Here is a 12,785-nt window from a genome sequence, read left to right as displayed (position 1 = left end):
GACTCTGTTGGGGGAGAAATGTGTGAAAGCTGCTGGGAAACAGCTCATTTCTGTTTGATGCTCATAATTCCTGCAGCAAGGGCATTTTGCTGGCAGTGTTTTTGGTAGAGGAGCAAGAATGATGGCTGAAGTGACTCGGGGGTTACTGGATGACCATATTTAGGTCAGTAGTGCAGGCTGGTCCAGGCAGTGGTGACCTTGTGCTGCTCAAGGACTGTTGAGGGACCAGAAAATGTGCCAAGTCCCAAACTGGTCAAGCTACAGACCTTTCTGTAGGCAAACCAGCATGGGTGCTGCTCAGTGTGAGGGCTGTGGGTACTAAGAGGCCTATGGTAAATCATTTGCATCAGCTTCTATTTCAAAAAGTTTTCACCATTTGGGGTTTTGGTGAGGGCAGGGCAGAGGCTGAGTTAATTCTCTAGGCTTTGTGTTTTACAACAGATTTTTTTGGTTTATGAGAAACAGAAATCTGGCATGGTCTGTTTAAAAATACTGTGGCAGGGTTTTGGGCTGTGTCCTGCTTAGGGCAGAACAGCAGAGGTGTAACGTTCAGACCATGGTGCCCTTGAATATCAAACCTGTGGCTGCATCTCATATGTCTGCAGAGAGCTTATATTTATTCTCCTTTTGCTGCCTAGGTTCATTTACATTCAGCAGAATATCATGTTGCTGTGACACTTTACCTGACTGTAAGAAATGCAAGTGGGGTTTTTTCCCCCCTGTTTTTAAAATGCTGATTTGAAGGAACTGCAACTCAGAAGCAGTTTGCTGAGTTGAACATTATTCAGTGGGGTAGTTGTCTGCAAATCTGTCAGAAATGCTGACAAAGGAATGTCATGAATAGCTTACAAATCTTCTCCTTGAGGAAGAAATTGTATTTCAAATGATCTGTGCCTGATTTGTCCATCACTACTGTGTAGGCATAGAAAGGCTGTAGGTTATGTCCTTTCAAAGGATATAATTATGTATGTCCTTGTGAATTATACAGTGGAAATCATCAGCATATTAAAACAAGATGTTGCTGTCAGTGGTGTCTGAAGAAAACAAACAGCACGGCTGTGGGTGAGAGGTTTTCAGATGAACGCTTCCACCTCTGATGTTTGTCTTCACTTGGGCATTTTTACAGAGTTAAGATCGTTTTCAAAACCTCAAGTGAAAATAAAACTGTTAATCAAATGGTTAAAAATTAGCTTTCTCAACATACAAGCTTGCTGGAAGTGTTTCACTGTGCTGCCTCCTCACCATTTTGATGGATTTGTTTGGCCAACCTTAGAACAAGTATTTTTTATCTGGCTTTACATTTGAAATGAGATTCCTTCCTTTAAAAGTTTGTCTTAGGTATTTGATCAGCATGGACAAAAATAGATACCTTTTACAGAGACAGAGCAGAGGAATTGCTGAGAAGTGAGGAGAGGAATGGGACTGAGCCCATGGCTAAAACCAGCTCTAATTGCAGCTGCTCAGCACTGAGACTTTACCCCGAGTAACCGTCTGTCATGAGATGCTGTCCTTGTCTTTCTTGTCTTATTTTGCTCCTGGCATTTCTCTAAGAGAATAATGTCAGTGTCCCAGGAGTGCACCGCTGCAGAAACAGATATACTGGAGTCTAAAACTTCATTTCTGGGAGAAAGTCTGTCTGTGCCATTGGCTTACAGTGAAATGCCAGGCAGCAAAGTGAAATGAAGGCCATCACATTTGGAACAGGGTTTTTTTTTTCCTTCTAAAATGTGTGTGAGAGTGGAAGGACAGGCTGAGTAATTGCCCAGGCCAGGTCCCTGGGCTTTTGCTGTCGCAGCCTGAGGCACAGCAGGAACAGAGGGCTGGGTGTCCCAGCTCTTCATGGCTCTCGTGGCTCTCATTAGCCATTGAGGACCTGTCAGTCTCCCATCAGCTCGTCTGGGCTGAGCAGTCACCTCCTGGACCTTTCACCAGTGCTGCCCTTTGGCTTCTCTGCCTCTTCCAGGAGTAGCGTGGCACTCACAGCCAGGGTGCCGTTATAGCAGAGGAAAACTCTGCGAATAGTTCATCCTCACTGACACAGCACTGCACACAGGATGTTCCTGTGCTCCCAGATTCCTGCACCACATGGACTTGCCTCCCTTCCTTCTCCCACCATCCCCGTCGTGTTTAACCCGTGATCAGGCTCCCTTAGCAGCCACTTTGCCCTGCGTCACGCAGGTAACCCACTTCCCAGTTGATTCATATTAATATAAATCTGTGGGCTCTGCCCACTCCAGACTTAGCTGTGCTCCAGCATCTTCCATACTGTTCAACCATCTGTCCTGACAAACGCAGTCCCGGGAATTGCCAAAGCTGTTGTGTCCCTTGGCAAGCAGTTCTTATGCTTTGCAGGGAGACTTTGTGTGTCGGTGTCCACGAAGGATGTCCTGTGATGCTCCATCCTGTTCAAGGACAGCAGTAGGGCAGTGTTCTCTTACTGCCACGTGTTCTGGAGAGACCATCTCTCTACATCTGCTCTGCCAGCTCAGGCACTTTGTTTCTGGCTCTAAGCAGCACCCAGCACTTGAGGAGGATGGCAGAGAAGGCTCAAAGGGCATCCATGGAAGATTGCAGCCCTAGGGCAATTTCTGACATCTAATGCTTGTCTTAAGCCTCGAGCAAGGTGTTTTAGATTTGTTCCAATACTCTCTTTAAGCAGTCCAGCACTGGGAGAGCTGTAGCTGCTTAGTGTATGTATTCAGTCCTTGTATTAATATTTTCTTCTGGTTTTCATTTTTATTCGACTTTTCAATTCCCTAGACTGTGAGGAAGTGGAATTAAGACTGCTCCTTAATAAATTAGTGTGAAAAGGCAACTGGTGCCATGCATCAACTTAAACTGCTGTCTGTTAAAGTTGCATTAATGTGTATAAATAATACATATCTTTGTGGAGGAAGTGCTTTGTCTTTCTAATGAACAGTTGCCTGATTGGAAAGGCTGAAAGACTCTATACCCTGGGCAGAAAGGTTGTTTTACATGTGCCTGGATTATTAAAATGGATTTGTGATCCTGAAACAGCAACTAGGGAAGATCTTGTTTAGCAGAATATGCTAAAGAACTTCAAAAGACATTGTGAGAAATCAGGTAGCAGGTGACTTTGTGATTTAGGGACTGGTATCTCTTCCACCTCAGGAAAAGGCATCAGGTTTCCATATCTTAGTTTTAAGGAGTGATGCAAACTACCATTAAACATTCATTTGTTGCCTTATAGTAAGCAGCAAACATTTCACTGCATGTTTTGGTTCAGAAATGGCTTGAAGAATAACCATGACAGCTGACTAATTAACAGCTAAACTAAAACAGCCCCACTTGCATGAAAATAAAGATAAGTCACTTAATTATGATATTTGTTGAAAGCAAAAAAATCTGACAGTTCCTTCTGCACAAGAAAAAAACCCAAATTATTTTGTATATTCTTAGCATCCACAGCAGGTGCTCACTGATAGCAGGTGCTGCACAGTCATTTCTGTCCTGCTGCAGTGCCTGTAAAACAGTCTCTCCTGTGGTCACTTGGTCTTGGATGGGAAAAGGACTGGTGCTTAAGTAAACATTTGAAGCACTTCCAGTGTCCATATTTTTAATGTTATACTAAAATCCCGTCTGTTCCACAGGTTATAATATTATAACATTACATAAAGTGTGTAGCTCTGGACACCTATAGACTGTCCCAGGCCACACTTGGCATCTGTAATCACAGAGCAAAACTTTTCAGTGCCAGTTCTGAGAAAATTGGCACGGACAAGAGAGCCAGTTAAACAAAGGGCAGGCAGAGACAGAATTCAGGGAGACGGAGCTTGTCCAGATGAGCCTGACATCTTCACGTGTACAGGAAAATACAAATTGTACTTGCATATTTTATCAGTACAAGGCTGACCCAAAGTGACCTGGTGTGCATTTGTGCTCTGGGATTTCTGGTGTAGCAGAGTCTGAATTCCTCACCATGATTGAGATTCAGCCTCATTGTACGTAATTGCCTTTTTTTTTTCACCTGCAGCTTTTGTCAGTGATATGATTTTCTTCCTGTTCCCTCTGACTCCTTTTGTCATTTAGCATGAGGAGGTTTAGTTGCAAGGAAAGGGGAGGAGAAGAGAGCTTTGCTTTCCTTCCATCTCAATGCAGCATTTCTGTCCTAAGCCTGCAAAACGAAGCATTAAAAAAGCAACTCTGTGGGGGAAACATTTCACTGGTTGGTTGTATGCTCACACTGCCAGTAACCAGAGCATGTAACGTACCTGTGAAATGAGCAGAAGCAGTATCCTGAGGCTCACTCCACTCTCACTGAGAGCAGCAGCCTGGAGCAGAGCTCTGCGTGTCTTTCCCTCCTGGAAGATGCACTCCGGCTGTCAGAGGAGCAGCAGGATCCCTGCAGGTGTCTGGGCAGTGGCTGCACTGATGCCGGTGTCTGTTCCTCTTTTGTCTCCCTGCTAGCTGAAGACTTGGAGCGTGGATGAGCTTCAGAAGAGGCTCTCTGCCCTAGATCCCATGATGGAGCAGGAGATTGAGGAGATTCGCCAGAAGTACCAATCCAAGCGGCAGCCGATCCTCGATGCCATCGAAGCCAAGAAGCGGCGGCAGCAGAACTTCTGAGCCACGGGTAGAATGTTCTTCCATCCTCAAACAATCAGCCCCTTGCTTTTATGACTACTGAACAGATTGATTTCTATTGAAATATGCTAGCAAAATAGAGGGCAATACTTCTGCTCTTTTATTTTTCCATAGCACCTTTGTGAACTCAGGTATGCCATTACGTGGAAAATCCTGATTGTATGTTTTAATGTTAGACATATATTTAAAACGTTATTCCAAAAGAGTTCTGTTACTGTTTTTAGGAGGATTGTTTTTAAACCAGAGGAACCAGATAGAAATAGGCTATTGAAAGTTGGCTCACTCTCTTTTCAACTGAACTTTCAGGAGTGCATTTTGGTTTAAGTTAATACAGATTGTTGTCTGTAACAGCTGATTCGTTTGTGGTTTTCTGTTTTTGTTTTTCTTTGTGAATGCGCAGACTGCATTCAATCTCAAGCTGTTAACTGTTTCTGCTGTTAAGGTACTGATAAGTTTTAGGTCAGTGAAGAGAGCAGGTGAGAACATGTTCAAACTGTTCCAGCCTTTTGAAAGAAACTTCAATCTCAGTTTTTAAAAAGCCTGTAATAAGCCCCATGCCTTACACTGTGTGCTTTAAGCAAGTGTGATTTCTTCAAGACCTCAGTTTTGTCCTCGTTTTGTGTACTTTATGAATTTATCCGACTAGATAAAGCATGTTGTGCCTCCATAAGAAATGGCATTCTGTAATTTAAAATCTGCACCCACTTAAAACCAAAAGCCAGTCAGTGATCTGATACCCCTTTGTCTGTCTGTTTGGAAATGTCCCTCAGGGAGACCCTGCTGAGAATGGAGTGCTGGGAAAAGGAAACAGCGTTTGAATGGGTGGAAGTTGTGTGAACCTCTCTCAGGAATTAGGTACTTCGGCTGTGTCTAAGAGGACTTAAAAATCTCCACAGCTTGTGAAATATTTTATAGGCTTCATTTCAAATTTACATCTTTAGATGCTTGAATAAAAACTTGATTTCACAATCCTTCACATTTCCGCAAGGTTTAGCACATCAGGAGAGCTGAACTAAAAGTAAAGACTGTTGAATTAACAAAGATGTGCATTTATGGTGGTGGAGCAAAGGCGGAGTTGATCTGGGTGAGAAGGCAATTACCAACGTCCTGCTGGAAGAGGTTCAGTCTCTTCCAGTTCCTCTGGATGCTCTTGTGTTGTTTTTTTTTAATTTCCCTGCCATCCCTGCCCAGCACAGCCCAATCAGCCACAATGCCCCAAGCACGTACAATCGCTGTGAGGACGGTGCAATCGGCTCACATCAGAGTGGAGAGTAAAACAAAGCCTGTTTGCAGGGCAGAGACTGAGCAACACCTCTGCCCCGTGGGCAGTAACAGCAGAGCTGTGTAGTTTTAGGTGTTCCTAGCATATGATGGAATGTTTGGACAGAGCAAGTGTTTCTACCAATATATTTTTACTTTGCTCTGATAGAGGTAGCAGTTTCCACGTCGTGCTTCTGAACTAGGCCTTGGTACATCACCTAGATGATTAAACAGCAGTGTCTCCTGAATCAATGCTGCTACAGAGGTGACATATTCGTTTCATGTTTCTGTAGGGTCTTGTTTCCCCGCTGGAGCAGGCTCTTGGCTGCTGCTCACAGTTCTGCTCTACAGCTGTGAAAGGAACCAAGCCATTCTTACCCTCTGCAGGGCTCCTTGCATCAGTTTGCCTCAGTTTGGTAATGCACTGGGATCACAGCTGTCCCTAAGGGAAAGGGAGACAGTAAGCAGTGTATGTAGGGTGCTGCAGGAAGAGCACATCCTGGGATAGCCAGCAGTATGATAGCCTCAGGTGTTGGGAAACATCAGGGCTCATACCGTGCTCATCTGGAATCTGTGCAATAGGCTTTGCCCTAACCATGTCTTTATGATGAGCAATTATTATGAGCATCCTTTGCATCAAGGAAATTCCCCCAGTTTAGGAGGGAGTTCTCTGGTCAGTTTTGGATCTTGTATAAGTCACTTGGACGGACCTGGCCCAGCACCTCTGGTGTGACAGACACAGAGATCTGTGACATGATAAATTGTGCACTGCCTGCGTGGGGCGGGGGTCAAGCCTGTTCTGCTGGAAGGAGTTTTTCCTCTGCACTGGGTAGGTAACTTTGCAGAGATCAGAGGGCATTAGAAACCCCAGCTTTTAGGTGAAACACCACAGGGTGGTGTCTATTTGCAGAATATGCAACCTGTGACTGCTGTAACTGAATGTAAGCACTCTTGAAATACTCTGCTTTGCTGACGTGATTGTCTTAAAATATAGCAAACGAACCAAAATAACTAAAACTGGTCCAATGGCTTAACTGTCTTTGAACCTTTCTTAAATGCTTGCAGTGGGTGAGACTTAATGATGTTTCTTGCACTTGGAGCTGTAATGCAGAGGAATTATTTTCTCCTCCACTGATTTTCAATTTGTTAGAGAAAATATGTCCCTTTTTGGTCCCTTTGTAGAATGTCTGGGAGCACAGTACCTATTCATTTCTCAAAGTCCTCCAAGCTAAGACCAAGGCTGGTACCATAAGGGAAGGCTGTTTTGACAAAGTTTTAAGCAAAAATCTTGCTTAATTTTGAAGCTGCATTCATGTGCTCCTTGGGTTCATCTGCATTGTGGAAAGGGTTCTGGACAAACCATTCTCTTTGCTTCTAAAACCCAGAGATACTGATGGTGTCGGTCATGTGAGACTTACAAATGTGAAGTTTGTAGCTTTAACTTTTTTTGTAACAAAGAAATTAGCAACACTGGCATAAACTGCTGACTTGAAATGCTGTTTTGTAAGATCTGGCTGTTTGTATATAATAGTGTTGGTCTTTAGTTTGTATATGTATGAAACTACTAGTAACTTTTATTGCATTCCTCTCAGTTTGATACAGGAGATTTTGTTTGATCTTTCTCAAATATCTTGCCTTATTTGTTCAAAGGGGCAAATAAACTGTCCCTACCTGAAAGCATCAGTGTCGTGACTCATATGTATGCATTAAAATATTTTGGGGTGGTGTTGTTTATCAGGACGAGTTTTAACATGGTGCACCTCTAATCAGCCAATGTTATGCAACGTTCTGGAGGGGAGTACAAGCTCTCAGGAACACAGGCAGTGAACATGTCAGACACATTTTAAAACGTTACTAATTCTGCAGCTCGGGGTGAAATTGCTTGAGAGGGGCAGCTCCATGTGCTGGCAGCTCTGGGGGGGTTCAGGAGGTGATGCTCAGGCAGCTCCAACAGTGAGGAGCACGGGCAGTCCTGCCTGGAGCTCCAGTCCTGCAGGAGGGATGTTTGCCCCACGGGGTGCTTTGGCAGATGGGGATGCTGAGCTCTGCTGTGTAGGTCTTTGCTGTCTCTGCAGAAACTTCCCTGAGCCTGCAGGCAGGTTTGGGGCTAGGTACGTATCAATTTATCCACCTTCCTACACAACAGGTGAGGCTAGAGGCTCATTCCTAATTCTGGCTCACTTGCTGCACTTTGAGCTTTCTAGCTCAGAAAAAGATGAAGCTGACAGTGAGTGGGTGCTGCCTTCCAATGGTGAACTGTTGGCTTCGATGTGGTTTCCCTGAGCAGTTACTAAATCTGTCCTGGAGGGATGACTAACTGGAGCAGAGACAGAATTCATTCAGGAGTCAGCTTTGGTTAGCAATTCCGGAAGAAACAAAATAGATCTGAGCTTTTAAATGTTGGGAAGGAGCATGGAAATCAAAGGGAGGGAGGCTGCCGGCTTTTCTAGTAACTGGGAGAGCCTGGAGCTCTCACATATTCTCAGCAGCATTCTCAGGATATTGTGGAGCCCCAGCACAAAGGGAGGGAGGGTTGTGCAGCCGTACCAGGGAGAGTTTGTGTGCACTCCCTCTGTGCTGGCAGCTCTGCACCTGCTGCACAGACTCCTGCATGTGACTAACAAACCCAACAACAGGTACCCCTGAGCTGAGACTGATGTTTAGCCTTGGGTTTTCTCCCCCATAAGGGAAAAAATCAGCTGTCCACTAAGCCCATAGCACCAGCAGTTTTTAATAATTATTAGCACTAAGGTACAAGGGCTGCTGTGCCAGTGTCCTTTTTGCCCAGTTATTCATTTCCTATACCCTCATTTTGTACCATTTCCTGCTCTCCACAGGCCAGAAGAGTCTGAGCTTGGATAAATGCTTTGAGCGTTGGCTGACAGCCCTGCCTCAAGAGCTGACAATTTTTCATTTCACTAATCACTCTGGCAAAATTTTGAAGAGTCAAACCAGGAAATACCCATCAGCTTTTTCCAGACTGAAAGTTAATTGCCCTTTAATTTAAGAGCCCAGGAAGAAAGCCAATTTGTTTAAAAACTTTAAAACAATTCAGGACTGTCCTGCTCCCCTCTAGGTTGTTGCTGTCCAAATCAATACAGTGCTGGACATGGAGGGAGCCCAGAGTCCCTGAGTCCCATGCTGAGTGGTCACAGCAGCTTCTTGCGGACCTGTCTGTGCACAGTCAGCAGACAACTGAGCTGTAGGGTGGATTTTCCTCAGCCCAAGGGGCTCACAAGCTCTGGATAGTCACTCCTTCACCACAGAGAGCAAGATCTTGAAAGAAACCTGGGGCAGTTTTTCCCACTCCGCTGTTCTCGCCAGACTCGAGGTCTGGATGTGAACATGAATTGCTGGTGCTGTGCCTCCCTGCACCCCTGACCTGTGGTTTTTATTCTGTGAAACTGTGGGACCTATCTAGGCATATTTGGTTAATTTAATTCCATGCCTTCAAGGCTGCTCATTTGGATTCCTCAGATGGTTAGAATGGAAGTCTCGATTTTGTGTGTTCCCTACAACTAAGTTAACAGCCTGGGTTCAGATAAAGGCTAAAGTGAACCCATAGGTATATGCAAACGCTGGGGCTGTCTCACTACAAGGCAAAAGTGATCTAGCATTATTTTGTATTAAAAAAAAGAAAAAATGGAACTACTGCACTGTTTGTCTTCACTGATCTCCTTACATAATTCAGTAAATGAAGTAACACTGATTTAACATGTCAAGCAGTGTGCTCAAGCAGTGAGATCTGGTTTTTGCTGAGGTCAGCAGGGCTGTATGAATCTGTGAGCAGGAGAGATCCCAAAAACACTGCCAGTGAGTCGTCTTTCCTTCCTAGAGATGAAACCCTTTCAAATCTCCTGGTTTTCTAATTACCAGCTGAGTGCACAGACCGTGCTCAGGGTAGTCATGGATCTGAAAGTTGGCAAAGGAAAAGAAGTTTTAAACAAAGGTAATGAAGTTTACTTTGTCTCTTTGAGCAGAGTTGTCTAATTCTCAGCTGCATTAAATTGCTTAATAAGGTCACTCCTTAATCACCGTTCCCTGGAGGCAAGAGAGTCATGCTTTAGTCAATCATTTTCTGAATGTGGAAAGCAGCTTTGTAGGAATAACCTGATAAAGTGTGTAATTGATTTACCCACTGTATCAAATGAAAATGCAGCCACTCAGGAAAACTGATTAGGGATTAGCAAAAGAACATAAGTTTCCTACTTGCCTTAGAAATAGTAAGCCAGGCCTGTCCTGGCAGCCCGGTGCTGCACAGCCGTGTCTCACTGGGGAGCGTGGGCTGTGCTCACCCACTCTGCTGCTGGGCACCTTCCTGCACCCGGCTCTTCCTTGCTCTGCACAGCTCGAGCTCTGCGAGATCTGCCTGCACAGCAGTGGGAGGATTTTCCTAGTGCAGTTACTCAGAGCCATACAAATCCTAATGTCTTCACAGGGAGCGGGAGGCTAAAAAAAGAAAAGATCTTTCGTGGCTTCCCCAAACCCGAGCTTGGAGCTCTCGTGCACCAGCCCCCTCCGATGTGCCTTTGCGATGTGGCAGAGGGGCTCACAGGAGATCCTGCCTTGCTTTTAGCCCCCAGGGTAGGGGAGCTTTTGCCTTGGAATGATCAGCAGCATGTGGATTTTTAATATTTTAGTGGAAAAGCTCTCAAAGGAATAAAGATTAAACTCTGTTTTATCCCTGACTCCTACCACACCCAGCAATGGTCCTGCCCTCCCCAGCCAGCCCCTGCAGAGCAACAGCCTAGAGACACCCCTCTCATGTCAGAGTATCAGAGAGGCCACATCAGGATTCCCTCACTCCCAGCTGCGATGCCTGGCTCCCTGTGTGGCTTTTCCCAGAGCCCACCAGCTCCAACCTCTTCCCTCATACCCTGTGAATGCCTTGTTCTTTGAGCCTCAGAAAGGTATGTTATCCAAACTGCTCCAGCCAGGATGACAGCAGGGGTCCAGGCACGAGGACCGGCTGTCAGCACACCATCCAGAGCAGGGGTGAGGTGGGAGCTGTGCTGTGCTCCAAGGTGGTGCTGGAGCTGGCTGACGGGAACCTGCAGAGCTGTGGGAGCAGCTCAGCTGCTCCTGCTCACCTCGACCCGGCCCTGGCTCAGCCCATGGGCTGCACGAGCACATCCAACTGCCATGAAACAGAAACCAGCATCCACAGCAGATCACCAAGGTCTTTAATAAAATATACAGTATGCATCCCATGCATAGATAGAAAATTAATTTACATGCTCCTAATTATTTGCATAATGCTTTTTCATTAACAGATGTCATTTACTGTTCACATTTGAATACATTTTGCTACTGGAATATTTATGTTGAGAAGGGGAAACTCCTTCCTGTATTCAAGTAAGAGTGCAGCAGGAGCTGGTCAGAGCAGAGGGTGCTGCTCTCCAGTCCCAGCTCCCAGCAGGAAGAAGCGCAGAGCAGACCATGAACCGTCGGAACTGGAAGACTTGATGATGCCAGAAGCATGAGCACCCTCCCATCCCACACCACTGTTCCTTGGGGACCCTTCCTGAGTCCCACTGGGTTTGGAAAGGCTGGACCTGCACCGGTGTTGGTTTGGCTTTCCTTGCCCGTGACCAGCAGATCACTATAGAGGCAGAGCTGGCACCGGCGGCTGTGCTGAAACCCAGCTAGGACAACCAGCAGCAAACCCCACGATCCAGGTACCTGGGGTCGTCCTGCAGCCATCAACATGTGTTTGAGGTGATTTGGGATTGCAGGATGCACGTTTCTCCTGCTCAGAACAGGCATTGCTGGGTGCACTCCTCTGTGTGCAATGGAGCTGCACAATTTCCAGAGAACAGGGGGTGGGAGGGCAAGGAAAAGCTCTCTAGAGAATTAATGCTGTGCTGGGAGCAGCCTCAAAAGTGCTCAGGTGGGCTGGGGGGCCAGGCAGAAAGGGGTTTGGTGCTCCAGGCTGACCTCCCTGCCCGGCTGTGAGGTGCTCAGGGGCTGCAGTGCAAGGTCCCCTCTGTCCCAGCTCTCTCCCTGCAGAAGGAAGGTGAGTGCAGCGGCACCTGCATAGCTCAGCTCCCTGTGGGGATGCCTGGGGCAGTGTGAACCCCTCCTTACAGCCCTCCTGCCCTGCCTGGCCCTAAGACAGGGAGGAAAAGGGGCAGAATTAAGCCAGGCTGGGGGCTGTGGCGAGGAAGACCAGTCCCACTGGGACTGGCTTCTCAGTTCCCCCAGCTCGATTCCCTCCGACTGCTGCTGCCTCAGAGAACAGTGTTCCTTCTGCCTGGTCATCCCCGGCTGGTGTCCCTCCCCCATGCACGGGCAGGGCTCCCAGCTGTGCCACCCTCCCAGCACAGCCCCAGATCCCTGGGGGTCCCAGCAGTGGCAGTGCCGGAGAGCAGATAAATCCTGGCTGCAATGGAAAGAAGGTGAGGTTCAGTCAATCCCACTGCAGGGGCTGGGGACCATCGGGCTCACCCTGAGCTGGTCACTACCTCTCCTCCCGTACAGACTCATTCCCAGGCCCCTTTCCTTATGGCTGGGGGAAGCGCAGTTGAGCCTTTCGAGGCTGTTTCCAGCTGGGGGTAGGACAAGGCTGGGGCTGGAGTTGTCGACCTGGCACAGGATCTGTAGAGGCTGCCGGCCTGGTTGAGGGCTGCCTCGCCCTTGAGCTATTTAACCACACCCTGGACAACACAAAACCTCAGGGCAGAGGAAAATCCCCCTCCGTACAGTTGGGGCAGTGCCTGATCAGGGGTCACTTTTATTTTCTGCCTCCCTTTCTGGCAGGGGTATACCCAGCACCACAACCTCCCTCTGCAGCCACGGGTGAGCAGGGTGAAGGCTGAGACACATCCAGGCAGACGCAGGGTGTGGAAGCAGCCAGCGCCCACTGAGCATCTCCTCCAACCCCTCATATCCTTTGCAGGGCAGGGGTGATGCCGGCCGTG

General features: G+C 47.0%; 2 protein-coding genes across 2 annotated transcripts in view; one reads left to right on the top strand and one right to left on the bottom strand.

The window, feature by feature from the left end:
- STK4 (serine/threonine kinase 4) overlaps positions 1-7,545 on the top strand; it is a 43,862-nt gene extending 36,317 nt beyond the window's left edge. The window contains exon 11 of the mRNA XM_008633731.2: positions 4,429-7,545. Within this exon, the coding sequence (XP_008631953.2) occupies positions 4,429-4,587 (159 nt within the window). The 3' untranslated portion in view covers positions 4,588-7,545. The remainder of the gene's footprint in view (positions 1-4,428) is intronic.
- A 2,340-nt stretch (positions 7,546-9,885) lies between these two features.
- The window catches only part of KCNS1 (potassium voltage-gated channel modifier subfamily S member 1), a 12,533-nt gene continuing 9,633 nt past the window's right edge, over positions 9,886-12,785 (bottom strand). Inside the window, exon 3 of the mRNA XM_017735452.1 lies at positions 9,886-9,906. Within this exon, the coding sequence (XP_017590941.1) occupies positions 9,886-9,906 (21 nt within the window). The remainder of the gene's footprint in view (positions 9,907-12,785) is intronic.

This window comes from Corvus brachyrhynchos, unplaced genomic scaffold, assembly GCF_000691975.1.
Source record: "Corvus brachyrhynchos isolate BGI_N302 unplaced genomic scaffold, ASM69197v1 scaffold10, whole genome shotgun sequence".
Lineage (NCBI taxonomy): Eukaryota > Metazoa > Chordata > Aves > Passeriformes > Corvidae > Corvus > Corvus brachyrhynchos.
The sequence above is the reverse complement of the archived record's forward strand: the minus strand, read 5'-3'. Positions and strand labels throughout refer to the sequence as shown.